Below are 23,017 nucleotides of genomic sequence, written 5' to 3' on the forward strand. Positions count from 1 at the left end.
ATGTATAATAAAGGCTAACCAATCTCTATTATTCTTATAAAAGAGAGAAAACAGCAGCAAAAGACCAAAGACACACCAGCATAGTGAAATTCAAAAGAGGACTCAACTAGAATAATGAGTAGGTGCTCAGGCAGTTCCCTATACTTTCTGGGTCTGAATTTCCTTCCCTATAAAATTTGGAGGAGTGCCCTCAAGATCCCTTCCAAGGGAACCTTTCAAGGAATCAATGCCAAACTAATTATTCTTTTCATCTTCTGGAAATCCAACTTGTTTCCATGCTCAGTGGCTAGAGCATTTGCCTATCATCTACTGTGTGAGGAAGGATTCCTCAGGATGCAAAACACTCTGCCTTAGCAGAAAGTGGGACACAGAGCTGCACAGTGTTAGGTGGGAAGAAACTTTGAACTCCTGCCTTCTTCCTGCAACACAGAGGAAGCTGGTGCTCAGACAGAGACCCTCTCTGTACTAAGTGTTATGACAGGAACCCAAACTGGGAAGTACCCATCTCCAGCACACAGTCCAGGACTCTTCCCATTATATCCCGGAGGGAGGGGAAGGAGGAGAGGAGAAGAAAATAGAGAAGTAAGATTAATGCACAGTTGCCTAAGTTGGCTGGTTGGCGCTGAAAATGACACCACCACACATGCAAAAAAACAAACAAACAAACAAAAAAAACAACCCTCAGAGAACCAAGCTGCTTAACAATATCATACTTGATCCCCATTATAGGAGTGAAATGTGCTTGGCTAGTCAAACAGACTTTGACCTCTGCTTTGGTCGCAGGATGTCATCCCTCTTTATCTACCCCACTTTGCCTGCTAATAGCCCTTTCCATGAATCTACCCCAATATGAATTCTATTGTTATCTCTCTTTATTGCCCTATTAGATTCATCCTTGGAGAATGGGTTCCTTAGAAACTTACTGAAAGATACTACAAATGGCTTCTATACATTTAGCCTTTAATGCATAGTCTTTCTCTGGAGTTTTAATACCTGTTACCTATGACACCCCAGGGCCGGAAAACAAAAAGGGACCTTCCTATGCTGTGCTGATGAAGAGTGGAGAGTTGACAGGCGGACATGCCAAAGGGTTCCTTTTGCTCTTTTTATAAGGTACATGTCTTTCCAGATAATTTGTCATACATTCACATGTGAGAAAACGACTAGTTTTCTTAGACTCTGGACGAATTTGCTGAAACAAAGCTGGCACAAGCTTCATTTCATGCATTTGAGAATTCTGCAAAGGATTTATAATTTATGTTTAATATTACAGGGATCTTTCTGAACTTTTTTACCGGAAGTGAAAATCTTGGGTTCTGATTAATTCTAATACCAGTATTACTATCAGCAATAAAATTAACCAGTAAAGTTTTAAGATTTCTTTGCAGTAATTTTTGTTCTTAGAATAGATTCCATTAAGGATGTACAGATGGAATATTATAGTTAACATTCACTTGGAATACTTTTTTCCTTTGTATGGATCTTACCAATACTAAGTAGAAACAGGCCTTTTAATTAAAAAATGTAAACACAAGCAGTGTTAAGAAATTGTGTTTAGACTCTTAGACACTGTTTAACTGTTTTTATAACTATATTTGCAACAATTTTGTAGGTAAATATCTTTAAGTATATGTTTGAATTCTTAATGTAGACAAAAAAGCTGTTACTTCTTCAATTTAGTGCATAAAAAACAAAAATTGGTTAAATATTTTGGGGAGCACAGGATACATTTTTCTTTTGTTACTATACAATAGTAACATATAATCATCATACAAAAATAAAAGACTACAGAAAATAAAAGTAAAAAAAAGAAGAAGAAGAAGGACTTCTGTAAAGGAGCTTATAAGTCAGCTTTGCTTGTTCCCGGGCAAATGCACATTCATTATGCTCCTTCAAATGAGAAACAGGCACCTTAGAGAGGGGCTCTGACTGGTATTATGTTTCAAACCCTAAACATATCCGAATCTAGAAAAGTCTGTCTCTGAAATTATCGTGTAGAAAAGATTGTCCATGTTTAAAGTCCACTTACGATCCAGATAAGATTTGACTCTTCATTCTCAATAAACCATGTAAGTAGTAATACAGCTAGACGGATTTTGATCCTCCTATAATAATTCAAGAGTCAACCATTTCTTCCAGTGATAAGATTTCATTTACAAAGTGATAAGCACATCTGGAGCTACAGCTGTGGAGAAGATGCCAGTTCTCAGAGGCCGCGACCTTGTTTCATGCTTTGCTACCCCATCTACCATTTAGCGGCAGGTGCCCCTGAGTCCTCACTGCTCGAGTGTGAGACAAGCTTCTCAAACTGCTTCATACACATTTGCGTCCCAAAAGCACAAGTTACCTGTAAACTAAAAAAAACTGGTCTTTAATATCTGAGGTGCAAAGAAAACACCTACCATCAATTCTATCCACCATGACAGTGTGGCAGATTGCAAGCAGGAAGAAGAATTGTCTCACTTCCGGCTCCTTCCCTGACTGGATTTGCTCGATGAGATAATGGTCATAAAAGGCGAGCTTCCCATCTGCATATGTGTTCCAGCTAAAATCAACTTGCTAGAAGAAAGAAGTGGAAAAGGAAAAGAAAATGTGATTTAAAAAACACACACAATTTGGGCTTAGCAAATGATATGAGCTTTTATTTGAAGCTAAGTCTTTATGCAAAAATCACTGTAGGATTTCAACACAATCTTAACTGTCAAAGGTTCACACCTGTCTTAAAGCTAAAAGATACCTTGTGGGTTGGAACTATGGATCCCAAAAGCTATGTTGAAGTCATAGCCCCTGCTACCTGGGAATGACCTTATTTGGAAAGAAGGTCTTCGCGGATGTAATCTAGTTAAAATGAGTTTATACTGAGTTATGGTGGGCCCAATCCAAAGGAGGGACATTGGGACACACACAGGGGGAACACCGTTTGATGACAGAGGCAGACATCTGCAACCCAAGGAAGACCAGGGATTGTAGGCAACCATCAGAAGGTGGAAGGGGCAAGGAAGGGTTCTTCCCTAGAGCCTTCTGAGGGAGTGTGGCCATGTGGACACCTTGATTTCAGATTTCTGGCCTCCAGAGCAGTGAGAGAAGACATTTCTGTTGTTGTAAGCTATCCATTTTGTGGTATTTGTTACAGCAGCCCCAGGAATGAATTCACACCATCACCGATTCCTTAAGTTAAAGGACTCACCTCTATTTTGCTATGATTGTGTTGAGAAGCATCCCGATGGTCTCCTGAAAAGCAAACAGAACAAAACCAGCTGAGTCTCCGCCTGTGGCCAGAGTTCCCTCTTCACCTTGCTTTAGGCCTATATTGGTGGTGGTTCTATGGGTCTCATAGCCTGTTTCTGGACAAACCTTGAGTCAAAAATGGTTTTTATTTATATTTTTCAAGAATTGTAAAAAACAAACAAAATATAACAAAGAAGAATATTTGATATAGTCTGCATGTGGCCTGCAAAGGCTAAGGTATCTCCTATCTGGCTCTTTATAGGAAAAGTTTGATGACTCTTGGAAGTTCAAACAGGGTGCCTGTGTCCTCTACACTGCAATGTCCTCTGGGCCCAGACCATGTCCTTTGAAGTTCTTCACCTCCTCCAGCTCAGAAGGCACTGTCAGTGGGCACACGAGAATCACTTCCTTAGCTCCCCGCCCCCCGGCCCCCATGTCCCACCTTTCTTATGGATGCTCGTTAGTAAGAACACATTTCCAGTATAAAGTTTGCTACAAGTGGAAAGCACACAGTGTTCTTAAAGCTTTTTTTTTTTTTTAAAAAAAAAACTGCATTAAATAAAAGAGCACTCTAATTGAATATAGTATTAGCCTTAATATTTTTATAAGTATACAGCACATTTCAAAATATTAAAATGGAAATCAACTTAAAAATAATTGTGGTGAAATACGGTACACATAACATAAAATTTACCATTTTAACCATTGTTAAGTGTACAGTTTGGGAGTATTACGTGGTAAACACACTGTTGTGCAACCATCACCACCATCCATCTGCATAGCTCTTCATCTGGTAAAACTTAAAGTCAGTTCTCATTGAATGATAACTCCCTCTCCCCGGCAACCACCATTCAACTTTTTGTCTCTAGAAATTTAACTACTCTAGATAAGATACCGCATATAAGTGGAATCATATAGTATTTGTTCTTTCGTGACTGGCTCCTTTCACTGAGTATAATGTCCTCAAGGTTCATCCATATTGAAGCATGTGTCAGAATTTCTTCCTTTTTAAAACTAAATATTCCATTGTGTATATATATAGCACTCTTTATCTTTTCATCCATCAACTGACACTTGGGTTACTTCCATGCTTTAACTATTGAATAATGATCCCATGAACATTGGTGTGCAAATGTCTCTCTGCATCAATCCCTGCTTTCGATTCTTTTGGGTATATATCCAGAAGTGGGATTGCTGGATCACATGGCAATTTTGAGTTTAATTTCTTGAGGGATGTGTGCCTATTTCTGACTGCTGACCTCGCCCACCATGTGTTCCCGATGCCACCAATGCTCTGGCTTCAGGATTCAGCCTAGGATGAGCACTGGGCTCTGCACTGGGAGGGCACTAGCAACGCTGGGAAGGCAGGCTCTGAGGGGCTGAGGAACGGCTTCCACTCACCATATATTTTTCCATTGATGCAGCACTTTTTAAAGGTCATGATATTTTGTGTGAGAGTCCCTGTTTTATCAGAGAAAATGTAATGAATCTGCCCAAGCTGCTCATTCAGCGTAGTGGTTCTTGCCTTTGCAGGCGTGTCCTTCTCAAAGTAGTACATCTGCAGGTCCCAGTTTATGAAGTAGCTCTGTCCAAGACGGATCACTTCCACACTAGGAAGACAGAAGATTACTTTCAATAGAATTCTCAGACACGAGTTGGCAGATGGTGGATTTTATCCTCACTTGTACGTACAGGAGTGAGCTGCTTACCTACAAGGACACAAGCCAGATGGTAGCCCATGTGCCCAGCTTCTGGGTTCTCCTGACCAAACATACCTTTCTCTAGGTTTAGGGCCAAAGTGCCCTTCTCATTCCCACTCACTCCTGAGCACATTCAGCCATGGCCACAGTGCCCATGTTCCAACACAACCCAGTGGGGCGGGTGACATGGTGGCATGCAGAGGGCACCATGTGGCTATTCTCACTCTCTTTACTCTCATTCTCCACTGTACTTGGGCACAACTGGAATGGCCATGTTTACCATCACCCCAATTCTAGAGCAAGTTCACCAAAGTTATAGACCCTGCACTCTCTCCAGAAGGGGAAAGGGCTCTTGGCAAATAACTCCTAAACTGTGATTCCACACTCTGAAAAAGCACAGTTTTCCCCTAAATTCTTATAGGGCTATTGAATGTCCAAAATAAGATATTCTAAGAGGATCATCTCAATTCTAAAACCCTAAATGATTACATATACCCAGTTATAAGGAAACTGTTTACATACCCAGCAAATGTTAAGTGGGCAAAGATGCCTTATAACAAGTTCAACAGATGGAAGGATAACTCCCTTCCTCCTTCCATATATGCTTTCCGAGTGCCTGCTCTGACCAGACACCATTCTAGGTACAGGGGACACATTAGTAAATAAAGCAGACAAACTCCCCACTCTCAAGGAGGTTACCTTCTACTGGAATCAGATAAATAAAAAGACAAGTAAACACATATCAGGTGGTGAAATTTCTCTGGAGAAAAATCAAAGCAGGGTGAGGGGAGATGGAGACCAACAGGAAACAGAAGTGACATTTAAGATAGAGTGGGTGGAAAGGCCAAGTGATCATATGTGATAAGAGAGCAGAGACCTGAAGGAAATGAAAGAGGAATTATGTAGATACGGACTGAAGGATGTTCCATAAGAACAGGCATGAAGGGGCTGGCACCCTGGAGCTTATCAAGGAGGCGAGAGTGGCGGGAGCCCAGAAGGTTTCGGTTGGAGGTGGAGAAGGGCAGAACCTCAGATCGGCTGGGCCTGTGGGTTATGGTGTGGCCTCACTGAGTTTGTTCTGAAGGTAACAGAGCTACTGCAGGTTGAACACAAAGCAGAGATACTATCTGGAATTACCTGATCTGACTCATGCCTTAAAAGGACCTTTATTTCCAAGAGAAATAAAGAAATCCCAGTAGTCACACGACATGACTTTTTTAAACCAATAACTACACATACAGCTTATTTTTATAAATTACATTTATAGTTTTAGACAAAATAATCTGTGTATGAGTTCCCTTGACAAAGGTAAAACTCATCTCAGAGTTTCTTTCTTTTTAAAAAAAATATATTTTATTGATTTTTTACAGAGAGGAAGAGAGAGGGATAGAGAGTTAGAAACATCAATGAGAGAGAAACATCGATCAGCTGCCTCCTGCACACCCCCTACTGGGGAGGTGCCCGCAACCAAGGTACATGCCCTTGACCGGAATCGAACCTGGGACCCTTCAGTCCACAGGCCGACACTTTATCCACTGAGTCAAACCGGTTAGGGCTCATCTCAGAGTTTCTTAAAGCCATCTGCAAACAGATGGCTCCCCTGGGCTTTACTTCATGTTAAAAGGACAATAACTACATGTAATAAAATTAAAAAACACACAAATGCACATGTAATAAAATTAAAATAAAATAAATGCTTCTAATTACAGGTGTGTATCTGACCCTGTGTGCCTCTGGGCTATTATCTACTGGAACTAAAAGCAGACTCTCGCTGCTGAGTACATTTCAAGACACAATCCCTCTCCCCAAGGTCTAAAATCCAACTGACCAGTGACAATGAACTTGGATATTAAAGAAGGAAAAAGTAGCCCTCGATGGCATTGCTCAGTGGTTAGAGCACCAGCCCACACACCAAAGGGTTGCTGGTTCCATTCCTGGTCAAGGGCATATACCTGGATTGCAGGTTTGATCCCTGACCCCAGTCAGGGCACATGAAGGAGGCAACCAATCCATGTCTGTCTGTCTGTCTGTCTGTCTCTCTTCTCTCGCTCTCCCCCCATTCTAGTCCCTCCCTCCCTTCCACTCTCTCCAAGACAACAATGGGAAAAATATCCTTGGGTGAGGATTAACAAACAAAAGAAAGAAAGAAAAAGTAAAAAAGGAAGAAATAGCACAAAACCAGGAGGTTACCATTTGTCAGAGGCATGAGTCTGCCCCTTATTGTGGCTGGGATCAAGATTAGGAACAAAACATTTTGAGAGGCTTAAGAGAGACAGGGAGAGTGGCATTCCCATGGGAAGATCGTGGACCGGAAGTCCAATGAGTTTTACAAGGAATGGATGTGGCAGGGGCAATAGGGGAGGGGAGGGTAATAAGGAAGAGGCAGATGAGACTTTAGGATGGCTCCTAAAAAGGAAGCAATTAAATTTTCCCATGACATCCTAAATCTTCACTTTCTCCCATGCTCTTTCTGAAGCTTGGGTTTTGGAGTCCACAGAGAAGGGATCTTACTAAGCGAGTGATTACAGGAGGAGGGTTCGATCTCTGAACTCTAGTAGTCTTATCGGTAAACAGGCTGAGATACAAGCTGAGCCTGGCACAAAGCAGACAATCAACTGTTCACTTCCTTTCCCTGCATTACCCCCCGTTCTGAAATGAAAGTTATTTTCTTACTTGTTGCTTATGACCTTTGAAACAACTATTGCTAGAAAGAAAGGCACCAAGTTGCAAAAACGTACTGTGTTCTTCCTTAAAAGCAAACGCCCAAGTGTAGACAGCATTACCTGACATAGAGAGAGATGGGCACCATGGTGTTCAGAACAATGATGTAGCCCCAGAAATTGAGGAACCCACGGTAGGAGGGGCTAAAGTCTTCTCCATCATAAAGGTACCAAGAATGATTGCCAACTTGAGCTTCCCAGTAAGCATGGCCAATGGCAAGACCAGCAGAAATCAGGCTCAGAAGAACAAAGATCTACAAGAAATACAACATTGAAGTGTAGCATTCTGCAGGATTTCCCACTCGGTTCATTTCATAGATACTAACTACTTTACATATTTATGATAATTTAGTAGCCTGCAAAAACAACACAATTAAAATAGAAACAGTGCCATAAGAATGCTTTGAAAGTCTATTTGATTTCTATGAATGATTGATTTATCCTACATTCCATATATGAGGTGAGGTTTTATTCCAAAATTATATTTCTGAAGAGAAGATAGTGTCTTACAGTCAAATCCTTAAACACCCTCATATTGTACCACATTCTCTCAGTTACTTTTATTTTAAACAATAACACACTGTTTGGGGAAGATACCTTACCTTAGTATGAAAGATTTTCAAACATTTAATTAGATGCTTATAGCTAATATTTAATGGAAATGATTTTTTTTTAAGGCAAGGAAATTTCACCCAGATTTGGGTAATTATTCTTGAAAGTTTAATGATCACTTTATGTTTAAGATCATTTAAGAAACAATATAGTAAGTATTCTGTTGTGGAAATTATGATTATAGATCTAAGGGATGAATAAAAAGGCAACTGTTTAGTAGTATTTGGGTACTTGTGGTAGTAATAAAATTTCCAGGGACAGATTTAAATTTCTGGACAGATTCCCAAAGTCCTGTATCTCAAAACAAATTGCCACAGAGGAGAGATGATGAGCTCATTGTGAGTGCTCCAGCCTTAGTCAAGGCAAGATAGTGAAGATGCACATGAAACATTCAAATCAAGTTTTCATGAAATGTGAGAGCAGGGAAAAAAAGAATTTTTTCTTAAATTAATATCTTATTTTTATGATTTTAAATATGTATATGCAAGTAAAGTATTATAAGTATTATTTCTTCCCTATAAGTATATATATTCAAATTAAACAAAATGCTTTACAAAAATTAGTTCTCTTCGGGAACCTGGAGGAGCACTTAGTATTTGGGGCCACCCTAAGGAGCAGGCCTGCTTGCAAGCTTGGTCTTAGCTGGCATCTGGGAACCTGGATATTGGGGAAGTTTTCTGATTCCTTAATTGTTTCTTTTTTTTTAATTAAAAAAAATTGATTTGAGAGAGAGAAAGGGAGAGGGAGAGAGAGACAGAAACATCCATGAGAGAGCACATCGATCAGCTGCCTCCTGCATGCCCCCTAATGGGGATCGGGCCCACAATCTAGGCATATGCCCTGACTGGGAATCGAACCAGATCTCCTGGGTGCATGGGTTGATGCTCAGCCACTGAGCCACACTGGCTGGGCCTGATTCCTTATTTTTTATGCTCTGATAAGAATGGCTCATTATGCCTCTTTGTGTATGTTTTATGCTGACCACCACTCTCCTTCGGGGAACCTGGAAGTCTGGTGATCCCAGGCTGACAGTGCCTACGTGACCAGACCCCAGTAAAGCCCCAGGCACGGAGTCTCTAATGAGTGTCTCTGGTGGAGGCAACATTTAACATGGGCTGTCACCAATTGTCACTGGGGGAATTAACTGTGTCGTGTGTGTGACTCAACTGGGAGAGGACTCTGGAAGCTTGTGCCTGGCTTCCTCCAGACTTTGCCCCAGGAGCCTTTTGCCTTTGCTAATCTTAGAGTAATAAGTTATAATAAGTCAGAGCTGGGAGTACAACTATACGATGAATTGTGGGAGCCCTCTCTGTGAGTCATCCAACCTGGGGGTATGTCTTGTGGATTCTCAACACACCTTAGATTTAGGCTTGCCTTATATTTGGACTTATACAGTGTATGTTGGAAAGAAGTTTGCTTTTAACAGAACTACCCTTATGGGAAACTAACCGTGAAGTCAACCCTACCTTGACTTCAGGAGCCCAGACCCACTAACTTATCTAGCCCCCTGGTTTAGAACATGGCCTTTCTGAGAAAAAGTGAGGGAAGCCTCTCTCCCCACTCCAACCTTGAAGTGACTCATGCCTTTTCCACCTGGCCTACAGAGGTAGGCTTTCTTTGTATTAGAAAAACATACAACAAACTTAGAACACAAGACAGCAATCTAGCCCCTCATCCACAGAAAAAGAAAATAAATACCGTATAAACCATGTAGTTCATCAAGTAATCAATTTTAGTTCTTTTAAATCTGGTTTTCCCACTATTCTTCATTATTTTAGTGTCGGCACCTAGAAATGGAAAATTCAATATGATCAATAATTGGAAAAATCAATGCACTGGCCTGTGGATAAAATTACTCTTCTGTTGGTTTCCATGGAGAAAGAACAGAAGAGCAATCCCCTCCTTTAAATCTTGAAAGTACCTATCATATCAATTTCCCAAGAAACTTCGAAAGTACCTGCAAAAATGACCAATCCATGACAGAAATCGGTGTTCCTAATTACACAGCCACGTAACAAAATTTTATCAGCATCCAAAGAAAAACTTGTGTTTCTCCAGAAGAGTGTTCCTGTAAACTTATCTAGTCGGTTATTGGGTTCTTCGCATTCAATAAAACCTTTAAAAGAGATATGATTCACATAAATACTCACACAACATTTTCTAACTTTAATGAATAGGGACCGAATCAAGCAACTAAAATTTAAAACAAAGGAAGACGTGTTTTCACAAACCATCAAACGTTGCCAATGAATTTTCTTTTTGGAGATATTGGTGTGTGGTTTCAAGTGCCATTTTGAACTTTAAATTGGTTTCTCTAGAGAGAGAGGGGGAAAAAAGAATTAAACAGACAAATTTTAAAGTTCAAACGGGAATATAAAGAAAATTGTTCAAAGTATCATTAGGCAATCCTAGAAGCAAAAGCTAAATAATTAGCTTTTTTTTTTTCTTCCAAACTTTCTGATCATCTTGGAACTTCTGATTTGGACAGAAAAACTCCTGACCTGGGAAATGTTGCCAACATTCCTACCAGACGGAGGCACCAGAAATGCTCCTTCCTCCTTCTAACTAAACTCTTACACCAGACTAAACTATCAAACTGCTGTTTAACAACTTAGCTTCTAATATTTAATCAGACTAAGGTGATTCTACAAAACATATTTTTTACAGAAAGTGTCTAGATTAGTGGTTCTCAACCTTCTGGCCCTTTAAATACAGTTCCTCATGTTGTGACCCAACCATAAAATCATTTTCGTTGCTACTTCATTAACTGTAATGTTGCTACTGTTATGAATCGTAATGTAAATATCTGATATGCAGGATGGTCTTAGGCGACCCCTGTGAAAAGGGTCGTTCGACTGCCAAAGGGGTCTCGACCCACAGGTTGAGATCCGCTGGTCTAGACTGTCAACTTATTGTTTTCCAGAGTAAAGAAGTGGATCCCATGTCTTTGAAAAATAATCCTCTCTTTCCATTCCCAAATCTTGGCATGTTCTACCCGCTCACTATTCTCACTCATGGGAACAACAGCTGTTTTATAGTTAAGATGGAACATCCTCCGACTGGCTTATAGAACAGAGGAAGATCTAGGTTTACTCTGCGATTTCAGCTCTCCTTAAAGAGGCATATACACGGCTGGACTGTAAGGAAAGGGGTTTACACCAGCGGCGTCCCAACTCTGCCACTTACTGTGTGACCTCGGACAGGCTACTTCACCTCCTGGCCTCAGTGTCCTCATGGGTAATGTCAAGGTAATAATATTACTTGTCTCAGGCAGTTGTTGAGGAGATTAAATGAGCTAAACCATTAATCTAATGTAACCTAGTAGGCCCTCAATAAATGTACTGAAAAACAGGCCTTTACTCTCAAGTGGAAGCATAATAATCAAGACTAACAAAGGGAGAATTCAAAACTATCTACTGGCAAAGACTTTAACAATCTGTTCTTTTTTTCTAAAGTAGATTGCGTTAATCATCATTCAGAGGTATCTGAACCCTGCTCAGCAGTTCACAAAGTGCTGGGCGCGCATTTGACCCTTTCACCTTCCCTGAAAGGTGGGGAAAGGCAGGCGTGACAGCACCACTTTATAAACGGAATCAGACAGGGAGGCTGGTCGATTAGGGACACTGCTGGCCAGAGAGGATGTGGTAGAGGCCAGGCCAGCTCTCAGGGCTTCCATTCCAGGCACGGCTTTCAACGTAGCGGACTGAGCCTTCCAAGGGGAGCTTTAGCACAGGCCCACCTGAGACCCACTTACCCATCCAGTTCGGCCGTTTCGACATAGCAGAGGCTGTTCGGTTCGGAGCTGGACAGCAGTAAGATGTCAGCCTGTTCGAAACCAAACACACCAGTGACACAGAGACCCCAGACCAGACCGAGCGCCAAGTCAGATCTGGGAGAACAGGAATGAGATGCGAGCTTGTTCACTTACTGGAATAAAATCATTTTTCCTCAGACGAATGACATCTCCAACTTGAATGTCCTTCCACTTGGTAACTTTGAATCTAAACATTAAAAATACAGATAGGTTATGGGTGTTTTAAAAAGAGCTACTGGTAAGAGACCTGGCATTATTCTTTCAGGAAGCCAAAGGTTCTGGGAGAACATGAAAATCACAGGAAAAGTTTGGCAAAAAGTTCAGCCATTTCATGACATAGCCCCATTAAATGGTCATGAGAACCATGTAATCCTCTGAAGGAAGCAACAATGATGGTGATGATGGTGATTGTCTTCCCTCCCTCGTCCGTCATATAATTAAGGCTTAAAGGGGGCTACTTAAGTGTGTGGCCAGGAGACACATGCCACCCATTTTTTGTTTTGCTCATGTCCTGTGTTCCCACCACTCCTGTCCTCTCTCTCTTTTTTTTTAAGGGAAACTATTTTTTTTTGTTGTTGTTGTTAATCCTCACCCGAGGATATTTTTCCATTGATTTTTAGGGAGAGTGGAAGAGAGAGGGAAAGACAGAAACATCGATGTGAGAGAAACACACTGACCAGGGCCCAGGCTGGGGAGGAACCTGTAACCAAGGTACATGCCCTTGACCAGAATCGAACCCGGGACCTTTGGTCCACAGGCCAACACTCTATCTACTGAGCCAAACTGGCTTGGGGGGGGGGGGGGGGGGACTATTTTTTTTTATTACTGATATTTGAGAGAGGGAGGGAGACAGAGAGAGAAAAAAACATCGATGTGCGAGAGAAACATTGATTGGATGCCTCCTGTATACACCCCTACCGGGGATTGAACCTACAACCTAGGTATGTGTCCTGACCAGGAATCAAACACACCACCTTTTGGTGCATGGGACAACCAACTGAGCCACCTGGCCAGGGCTCTCCTGTCTTCTCCATTATCCATTACCTCCTCAGCTGCAGGTCTGGGTAGTCCCAGGACAACAACATATTATGGCTCCCACATAGGGCCACCTGGAATCCTCATGGAACTTTAAAGTTTAAACTACCTTTTTAATGAGTCTATATCACTTTTACAGTAAGTCTAATAAGGGTATTGATAAAATGTAAAATAAATAAAGTGATGACTACCTTCAGCAACAAACTCCATAGGCAATACTCATTTAAATTTCTAACAAATAAAAATTTAAAAAGTTTTAGAATATAGTCTGTTTTAAAGGTTTTTCATACATAGAAAAAGATATTCCCAACAGATATTATGAACCTACACAATGAATAAACTTAACTTTTTGGAGGCAGGAATTCAATTACTATGTTTGTCCTCCATGAATTTATGGATTAAAAAGACCTAGAGATTTAAAATACATTTTAGATACATGCTAACATGCTTGTTTCCCCAGTTTTATAAGAATTTATCACACAATTCGTAAGCCCAGGATTTTTTAAAATTGGCTTTCAATAAATAAAATTGTAATTAGTTTACATTTCAATATCTCTAAAACTGTGAATTAGCAATTTGCACATGGGTCTCAAATGATAGCTAAACAAGTTAGCACCTTCTTGCCACAGCTCTTTGCAGGGATAGAGGCAATTCCATTGGACTTTTCCACTAGGATGTTCGGGTCCCCTTAGGAGGCCCTTGTTGCCCTGCCCCATCTCTGCTGCTGTTCCCTAACTTCTGCTGTGCAGGGCTTTGCTCAGATGCCCGACACCATCCCCAGTTTTCCAGCTAAAGCGACTCCTTCCTTCACTGAACTCTCAGAACATCTTGTTTTCATCTTTCTCATTATGATCTGAATCTCATTTGAATTATTTGTGTGGGCATCTCATCTTTTGTCCCCAGCAGAGACGGGAGCAGCACATTCCAGACTGATGAAGTTGTGTAAACATAGAGCCACGCAGCCCAATCGGCAACCTCCCATAATGCAATTTGGGTAGAGCCTCCAGGTCACAAAGGGAGTACAAAGTCGTAGAAATTTTAGAGGGTGAAGACACCGCTAGACTTTTCTAATGGTTATCTCCAACTATGTTTCTAGACGTATTTACACATTAGAGCCTTGTAACTAGGTTACCATTGACAGACAGTACCTGCCATCCTTAATGACTTCACATGTCCTGTTGTTGACTTCGTTATCCATTTTATGGCGAGCCTTTAGAAGAGAGATGGAGAAAGGTTATATTAATAATCTCAAAATGTAAAGTGTTAATGCCAAACTGAAAAATAAGCTTGCAGCCATGAGGGGAGAGTCTCACGGGAAATCCTTACCACATCATCCACCAGGTCTTTTATCGCCGTGATGCCCAGGACCAAAAGCAAGGGCACCAGGGTGGTGTACCACGCCAGGGTTGTGATCTGAGGGATGGCCTGGAAGAGACAAAAAGGCATACATGTGTGCCCATGAAGGCAAACACACAGGTAACTGCTAATTCTAAGCTTACTGATTTGAAGTCTAATCTTCATCATCACCTACCCAAGCCTGCATCCTGCAGAAAACAGAGAAAAGGCATCTACGCGTCCAGCCAATCTTCCTCTTACCACCTGCCCTCTCTCTACCCTCTGGCCTCCCAGAACAGAGCTCAGAGAACAGTGGCTCCTGAAATTCTCCCATTGTGACCTTAACTGAACACCAAGGAGGCTTTGTAACATGACCCTAGAGGAGAAGTGCTCCACTTTTTGTGTGAAAATCCCAATTAATTGGGAGGGTAGCATGGGGTGTGGGTGGAAGGAATCCTTTCACTTTGAGGGAATGCATAAAGCAGGCTCTTCACTGCTGGGGGCTGAGCCTGGGGGCTCGGAAGCAGGCACAGATGGCAGCGGGTAGTGGCTGGCTCTGAAAGCTAGTGATTGGATGGGGCATCTCTGGCGGCACTAGAAGAAAGCACTTCCTTCAGTGGCATTGCTATTGGTCCAGGCAAAAAAGAGGCTGGCCTTGCAGGAAGCCAGTCATCCATCAAGATGGCATACATTGGAATAACAGATTGGAAACAAAATTTAGTGAAGATCTTTTGTTACCAACTAATTGATCTCTGGGCCATACGTACTGGTTAAAATGGCAGGCCTTACAGTCAAGCTCCTGGACCCAAGTCCTGCCCAGTTTTACCACTTATGGGCCACCAGACTTGGAGCGAGTTCCTTTGTCTTGCCAGGCCTCAGTTCTCTGCAAAATGCACGTTACAGTATTCAACTCAGAGCACAAGAATCAAGTGAGGTAACAGTGCAAGGAAAGGGCTGTCTCAGGCTGTTCCTATCACCTACATTGGATTGCTGTACTTGAAAGAAATTGGAGCCATTGGAGGAGACGAAGATCATTTTCCACATTATTGTCAATATGTGTAACTAGCCTTTTCCTGCTAGAAGGAAGTAAGAGGAAAGTCACCCACTCATCACAGTGGGACTTTATAATTATAGTTTATCTCTCCAAGCCTATCTCAAAGGTCCTTCGTGATAACGTGACCATCCTGCACTGTAGAATCAGCAGGTCTTACATTCCCCTAAATCTGATGAGTATCTATTTCTCTGTGTGTGTGTTTCTCTCTCTCTCTCTCTCTCTCTCTCTCTCTCTCGTGTGTGTGTGTGTGTGTGTGTGTGTTTCTCTCTCTCAGTTTCTCTCTCCCCCATTCTCTCTCTCTCCTCTCCACTCCATGCATCCTCCATCCCCACCCAGACACACCATTCTCACAAAACCTTCCTGGGTGAATCCCAGCAGATGAGACTATTTTCGAGATCCCATGGTTGGTATAAAGAATGTGATAAAACCAAGAAGATGTGCCTTCCTCTGTAACCTGTATATGAGATGCTAATGGGTGACACTCCCAGTGGTAGAGTTCCTGTGATTATAACAGCTCCTAAACAAATAAAATTAATGCTCTCCAGATAAGGGTGGGTTTTTTTTTTTTGGTCACAATAAAAAAAAATTAAAACTCAGGAAAAAATTGGCCTTTTCCAGAGTAAAACAACTTCACAAAAATAATTTATTGAGATTTATGACTAAAATATGAATGGAAATCAATAATATACTTGGGGAAATTAGGCATTTAAGTAAAAAATAAAGGGGAAGCATAAACAATAGATTTAATTTTAAGGTACAAATAATAATTTTACAACGTGAAGATTTTAACTGGATTCATATTAGGGAAGCCAGTTTTAACATTCTCATCAGTATAAAATAGAATGTTTAAAAATACAGAATTAAAATAACATTTCCATTTGCTCCTTTTCCCTATTCATTTAGCACCAATGGAGCCAGTTCTGTGCATAAAGCATATTCCTGTACGAGCATCGCCCTGACGTTAATATAAAAACTTTCAAGGTTAGTCGAGATATATGCGTCCACAACATAAAGGTTACTGAGTCACCATAATTCAAAACAGATTTTAAGATATCAAAGGGCATTACCTGTAAGATAAGAAGGACCAGGAAATAGAAATTGGCTGCTCTCTTAAACTGCTCAAACAAATTCATTGGTAGAAAGGTAAAGGCATTATACTTGTACGTTTTAATTGCATTGCTCTGTTGGAAAAAAGAAGAAAGTCATTCTAAATCACGCCACACATTTATCACAATGTACACACATCTGCGAAGGCAGTAAGTCCTATAGCCAGCAGTGACACAGAGACGTCATTTATCCCTAAGGAAGATACTGAGATTTCCTTTAAGCTTCTAATTCTAATCAGGCCTCAAAATGACTCCTTGGAAGCCTAAATCAGAGATGGTATCAAGACGCAGACATTTCATCCAGAAGTCTCTGGCAAATCCAACCGTGACCAAATGTGCCCCGAGATATACTTGACCCCTAGAGCCTCTTAGAAAACAGAACAAAGGGAGATGTCAACATGGGCGGCAAAGCAGGAGGGGAAGGAACACTTTCTGTTTAAGGGGAGATGGAGGCTGCTATGTGAGAAAGAGTAACAGATACCATTGTGGGCTGAACTGTGTGCCCCAAAAGTTAAACTCAAGTCCTACCCCTGATACCTGTGCCGTCACCTCATTTGAAAATAGGGTCTTTGCAGATATAATCAAGTTACAATGAATCATACTGGATTAAGGTGGGCCCTAATCCAATACTGAAGGCCTTAGAACAGCATTTCTCAACCTGTGGGCCGAGACCCCTTTGGGGGTAGAACGACCCTTTCACGGGGGTCGCCTAAGACCATCGGAAAACACATATATAATTACATATTGTTTTTGTGATTAATCACTATGCTTTAATTATGTTCAATTTGTAACAATGAAATTGGGGGTCACCACAACATGAGGAACTGTATTAAAGGGTCGCGGCATTAGGAAGGTTGAGAACCACTGCCTTAGAAGAAGGAGAACTGGGACACAGAGAAACAAGGGAGAAGTCCATGTGAAGACAGACACAGAGGAGAGGGATGCTCCTACAAGCCAAGGAATGGTGGGAACGATCAGCTGCTGCCAGAAGCTGGCCAGGTGCTTGCAACAGACCATTCTTCAGATCCCCCCAAAGGAACCAACCCTGCCAACACCCTCCTTTGGGACTCTGGTCTCTGAAACTGTAAGACAATGCCTTTCTGTTGTCTTCAACCACTAGTTTACGATCCTTTCTTACAGCAAATCTAGAGAGCTAACAGACAACATTTCAGCCCACATTGCACAGGTGTCCTTTAGCATATTTCAAAGGTAATAAGCATTTTTTTGAGGTGAAAATATCTCCCAAATCTCTAGATCTATCATAGGCAGGAAAGGGAGAGAAAAGTTATTAAGATTCCTTTCAATTTTTCTTACTTTCGAACATAAGGCTTTTGTGATATGATTGTATATTCTGTCATAAGACATGTTAAAGAGAATTTTGCAAATACATAGGGAAATTTTCAATCTACATAATTTTGTTTTGTTTCAAGCCACCCCTAGACAGCCTCAGGGCAGCCAAACTTACTGCAATGACATTCTATAGAGCTAACAATGACTGTCATGGCCCCAGGCCAGGGGTTATCTAGAAGGCAGGTGTCACATGAAGCTGGCAAGCAGGTTGGCCATTGGAGAAAACTGGCTTTTAGTGAAGACAACTTAGGCAGTTAAAATCAACTTACCGCATATTTGCTCTCCTTGATACAAAAGAACTTGGTGTTCATAAAATGAGGCTGTTCATGGAAGCTTCGGTCATTTGCTTTGACTTGCCATGAACAATCTTTAAAAAAGAAAGAAGAAAAAGATCCATGAAGTAGTCAATTAGCATGTTGTTATGGGTTGATTTGTGTCCTTCTCAGATTCACTTGCCAAAATCTTACCCTCCACCCCTACCTCAGAATATGACCTTATTTGGAAATAGGATCATAGCAGATGGAATCAATTTAAGTGAGGTCATTAGGATGGCCTTTGACCCAACATGACTAATATCCTTAAAAAAAAAAACAAGTAAATTTGGACACAGAGATACACATAGAGGGAAGATGATGTGAAGTTACAGGGGAAAGACCAAGAAACCAAGGAAAAAGGCCTGGAACAGATTCTTCCCTGAAGGAATGAACATTGTCAACACTTTGGACTTAAACTTCTTGTGAGACAAGAAACTTCTGCTGTTGAAGTTCCCCAGTTTATGGCACACTAATGAACATATTGTAACTTGTCCATAGAACATCAGGATTCTAAAAGAGCAAACTTTGTTTAAATACCCAAACAAAAATCCCAGAGCCCCAGAAGGTTACAGCTAAATTAAATCATTTTTTTGAACTCATTTACTTATCTTTAAACCACCCAGTTTGTGGTACTCTGTTATAACAGGCCTAGAAAACTAATTTATAACATTTATAACCCATTATTTAGTGAACGAATAAATCAAAGAAAAAAGGCATAACCAACGAACTCAAACTTTTGAGTTCTGATCATAGGTTAATGTTATGCACTGCTTTATCCCTATCTGAAGTATCTGTCATCTTTATAAGTTTATTTTATGTACTTAATGTCACATCTACCATTCAATCACCACATCTAAATTCCAGGGCACTTCAGAAAGTCCAGCCCTAGCCGGTTTGGCTCAGTGGATAGAGCATCAGCCTGTGGACTGAAGGGTTACAGGTTCAATTCCGGCCAAGGGCACATGGCCCGAGTTGCGGGCTCGATCCCCCAGTAAGGGGTGTGCAGGAGGCAGCCAATCAATGGTTCTCTCTCATCATTGATGTTTCTGTCTCTCTATCCCTTTCCCTTCCTCTCTGAAATCAATAAAAATATTTTTTAAAAAAGGAAGTCCACAGCTTCTCTGTTACTGGGGGGAACATTTCTCACCCAACAGGTTATCTCTTAAAACACTTCTCCCTAACCCTGCCCTGCACTAACTCTTTCTAACCTGATTCTCCTTGGGGGTAGTTTTTGCCCATTATCAGAAGATGTTTCCTGTTTAACAGAACATTTCTCAACTCTGTGGAAGTCTCTTGTGTGTTCCTCCCCCACATTTTCCTCCTTTCTACCCTTCAGCCAACCACATTCCCAACATGTGTGCTCTTCATTCTCTTGTTTTTCCATACATGTTTACCAAACAAAAGCCCCAAACAATATATTATTCAGGCCAGTTTTTGAGCTATATCATGTGCATTCTTCTGTGAGTTGCTTTTTCTCCCTCAACATTATGTGGGTTTCATTCATGTGAAGACTGCTATTCATTTCCACTGTTCCCTACTATCCCATCATATGCACATACCACAGTTTATCAAATCTCTGTTAATGGGCTTGGGGTGTTTGGCTATTACAGATTATTTCACTATAAATATTCCTGTGGTTGTCTCCTGGAACTCATAAGATTTTTTTCCCAGGTATCTACTTAGGAGTGGAATTGCTAAGTCTAGATGATGACTTTCATCTTTTGGTTGCCCATGAATCTTGCTGCGCCCTTTCTCCCTCTCTTGAATGTCCCCTAAATTCAGTCATCATTGGGGGGGGGGGGTGAGAAAGAAGAGGAGAGAAAGGTGGTGGTGGTGTGACTTTCAGCTACAGCCTTGGGGAACCAAAGCCAGGAAGGACTGAGGCAGGGCAATGCCCTCATACAGCTCTGATGAGCATGAGTGTGAGGTGGGGTTGCCTGACTGAAGACTGGGGACTCAGCTTGCAGTAGTGACATCACACAGTTCCCTGGCCACCTTCTGTCCTCTCTATGGTGTCCTTCACTGGCTTTAGACATAATACCCACCTCTCTATCTCATGGCGACCACTGTTTTGTGGTAGGGTTGGCTTTTTGGAGAGGGATAACCCACAGTGGGTCTCTTACTTCCAGAACCTGATGTAGCAGGGGAGGGCCCCTTCCTTGATTTGTGGTATGTCCTAGGATCCTTTGTGGTGGGGCTGTGGCTACTGCCCCTTGGGCTGCTCCAAACTTGTTTCTTTTTGTTATGTCCTAGGGGCCTGCAGCGGATAACTTTCTTCTGGATAAGAAACCAAGGGGGGATTTCATTAAGTGTTTTTAGGATGGGGAGACTGAAGGAGCCAGGAGGGGTGATGGTTAGAAGATAGGAAGACAAGGGGATGGCTGATGGAGGGGAGTGTAGAGGAGGCGAGAGGGAGGGCTTCTCCCCTGGGGTGAGGGGTAGAGAAGGATGAGTGAGGGAGGGTATGTAGGGCCTTGAGTTTCTCGAGTGATAAAGCCTGAGATGGCTCAAAGTGGGCACCTACAGGAGAGTGTGAAGGTCTGATCAGCTTTTGAGAAAATGGGAAAGGAGGTAAGAGGTTGGAGTCAAGAATTTATCATGTCTACCTGCTTGATTGTGTGGTTTTGGAGCATTCACCTCTGTTGCCTAAACAAAAACAACTTCACTCCTTGTTCCTGGCCCTTTCTATGCAAAGTATGGACAAGCTGCATCGCCTGAGATCTAGTTAGAAACACAGACTCTCAGGCCACACCCAGACCTTGGGCACCAGAATCGGCATTTTCACAAGATCTCAGATGGATTCCTATGCACCATGACTGTGGGATTAGCTGCTCTTGATCCTAATGGAATCCCCAAGGTTTTTTAAAATCACTTCCCAAAGCCCTGTCCACCCCTTCTGGTTTAGTCTGGGTGAGCCCAGCAAAGGTCCCAGGTGACCCTGATTTGCAGGTGACGTTGTGATCCACTGCTCAAGAGCAGCATTCCTTAGCCTTTCTTCTGCCTCCAGCACACCTGACAGTGACAGCCCCTCCCAGCAATATACTTTGTCACTAAGCAACACACTGCAGGGTTTGAGCAAAGCAGGACTTTGGGGGTTCAACTGCCTTTTGAAATAAAGGGCCCTCACCCTCATTGGGGATCTTGTTAACAGATCCTGATTGGCTGGTCTGGGAGGAGCTGGAGGTTCTGCATTTAATAAGCACCCAGTGATGCTAGTTGGTGACCACTAGGCTTTGAGGAGCAGGTGTGCTAAGTAGGGCATGAGATGCATTATTCTACTGATTTGAGGTAGAAACTGGTGAATTCATTTTAAAATATGGATTCTCCCCTTGTCTCACTCCAGACCTACTCTATCGGCATTTCCAGGGACTGGGCCCAGGCACCCATAGGGTTTTAAAAGCTCCACAATGTGATTCTGATACACCAGTCAGATTGAGCACCCCCAGTTAGAGAGAGGGGGAGAGAGTAGGAGAAATGGGGGGGGGGGGGGGGGACTCAGGATCCAAGCAGGCAGTAAGAAAAGCACAAGCCATGTTAGGTCTCCATGAGCAAAAGCTCCTCTCCTAAGCTTCAGTCATGAATGACACTACTCAGAAGCAAGCTCCAGAGAAGGAGGTGGCACAGTCTCACCACCCCCTCCCCCTTACAAATCATTGGCACAGGAAGATCCCCACCCCCTCGCTCACACACCCTTTATTTTACAAGCTGCCAGTTACTGTGGTGTCTTAAGGCTAAAGAATAGGCAGGCAATTTACGGCCAATTAGAGAAAGAAATTAAGTAATCAGAGTGGAATTTCCACATGTTAGGTAAGTGTCAGAAACTGATTGAGTAGAAAACATTGATCTTCAGCATGCTCCAAGGATTTCCTAGGATTCACATATTTCAATGGGCTAGCTTAGTCTGTTTTCTGATTCCAGATAGAAGAGAATTCATAGATGCTCTAGAGAGCCACACCCCTCATTCCCATTCTTCTCTGAAGACAGCATTTCCGCGGGGTTTGCAGCTGCTCTTGTTCTGTTGATGCCACACCCAGTCTGAAGTCACAGGCAGCACACTTCCTCCCTGTGTCCTGATGCTCTCTCTTTTTTAAAAATATATATTTTTATTGATTTCAGAGAGGAAGGGAGAGGGAGATAGAGACAGAAACATCAATGATGAGAGAGAATCATTGATCGGCTGCCTCCTGCATGCTCCCCACTGGGGATCGAGCCCGCAACCCGAACATGTGCCCTTGACTGGAATCGAACCCAGGACCCTCCAGTCTGCAGGCCAACGCTCTACCCACTGAGCAAACCAGCTAGGGCCTGATGCGCTCTTGGTGATACCTTTAAACCCTCATGATTGAACATTGCATCCTAAAGAGTCAAGCAACACAACACAAAATTCACCCCTACACAAAATTCTGAGTTGGAAAAGGCTTTAAAAGAAGTGCAGTTTTATATTTTCAAGTACAGAGAGCAACCCAATGCAGTCAAGAAGAAGGGACTTGGGGGACTCCCTGTACAGTATTATTTAGGTTAAAATGAATGAATGAATGATGTTGAAGCTTTTGTGTGAATCATCTCCAGTTCCAAGTTGTATAGTCAGAATCAGTCAGTTCTAATATGCAGTAGTCACACCTCTTAGAATGTATGCAAATGTGAAGAATGTGTGGATGGGGAGTAGGGGTGGGAGCACGTATGGAAGGAACTCACGGAAAAGGCTCCTGTCCTAACGCCCTTACCTGGACTTTCCTCTCCCTAAGAATA

The 23,017-nt window shown here is 42.1% G+C and overlaps 1 protein-coding gene across 2 annotated transcripts in view; it reads right to left on the reverse strand.

Moving 5' to 3' along the window:
• The window catches only part of ATP8B1 (ATPase phospholipid transporting 8B1), a 109,907-nt gene that overhangs the window by 28,275 nt on the left and 58,615 nt on the right, over positions 1 to 23,017 (reverse strand). For both annotated transcript variants that reach the window (XM_070420361.1, XM_070420363.1), the window contains exons 3-15: positions 18,224 to 18,321; positions 16,566 to 16,679; positions 14,436 to 14,534; positions 14,258 to 14,319; positions 12,189 to 12,261; positions 12,015 to 12,085; positions 10,492 to 10,574; positions 10,218 to 10,376; positions 9,959 to 10,047; positions 7,712 to 7,902; positions 4,630 to 4,838; positions 3,188 to 3,231; positions 2,403 to 2,559 (exon numbers count right to left, since the gene is read on the reverse strand). In XM_070420361.1, coding sequence (XP_070276462.1) covers positions 2,403 to 2,559; positions 3,188 to 3,231; positions 4,630 to 4,838; positions 7,712 to 7,902; positions 9,959 to 10,047; positions 10,218 to 10,376; positions 10,492 to 10,574; positions 12,015 to 12,085; positions 12,189 to 12,261; positions 14,258 to 14,319; positions 14,436 to 14,534; positions 16,566 to 16,679; positions 18,224 to 18,321 — 1,449 coding nt within the window. The remainder of the gene's footprint in view (positions 1 to 2,402; positions 2,560 to 3,187; positions 3,232 to 4,629; positions 4,839 to 7,711; positions 7,903 to 9,958; positions 10,048 to 10,217; positions 10,377 to 10,491; positions 10,575 to 12,014; positions 12,086 to 12,188; positions 12,262 to 14,257; positions 14,320 to 14,435; positions 14,535 to 16,565; positions 16,680 to 18,223; positions 18,322 to 23,017) is intronic.

This window comes from Myotis yumanensis, unplaced genomic scaffold (genome assembly GCF_028538775.1).
Source record: "Myotis yumanensis isolate MYYU_CA2020_CCGP unplaced genomic scaffold, mMyoYum1.0.hap1 SCAF_7, whole genome shotgun sequence".
Lineage (NCBI taxonomy): Eukaryota > Metazoa > Chordata > Mammalia > Chiroptera > Vespertilionidae > Myotis > Myotis yumanensis.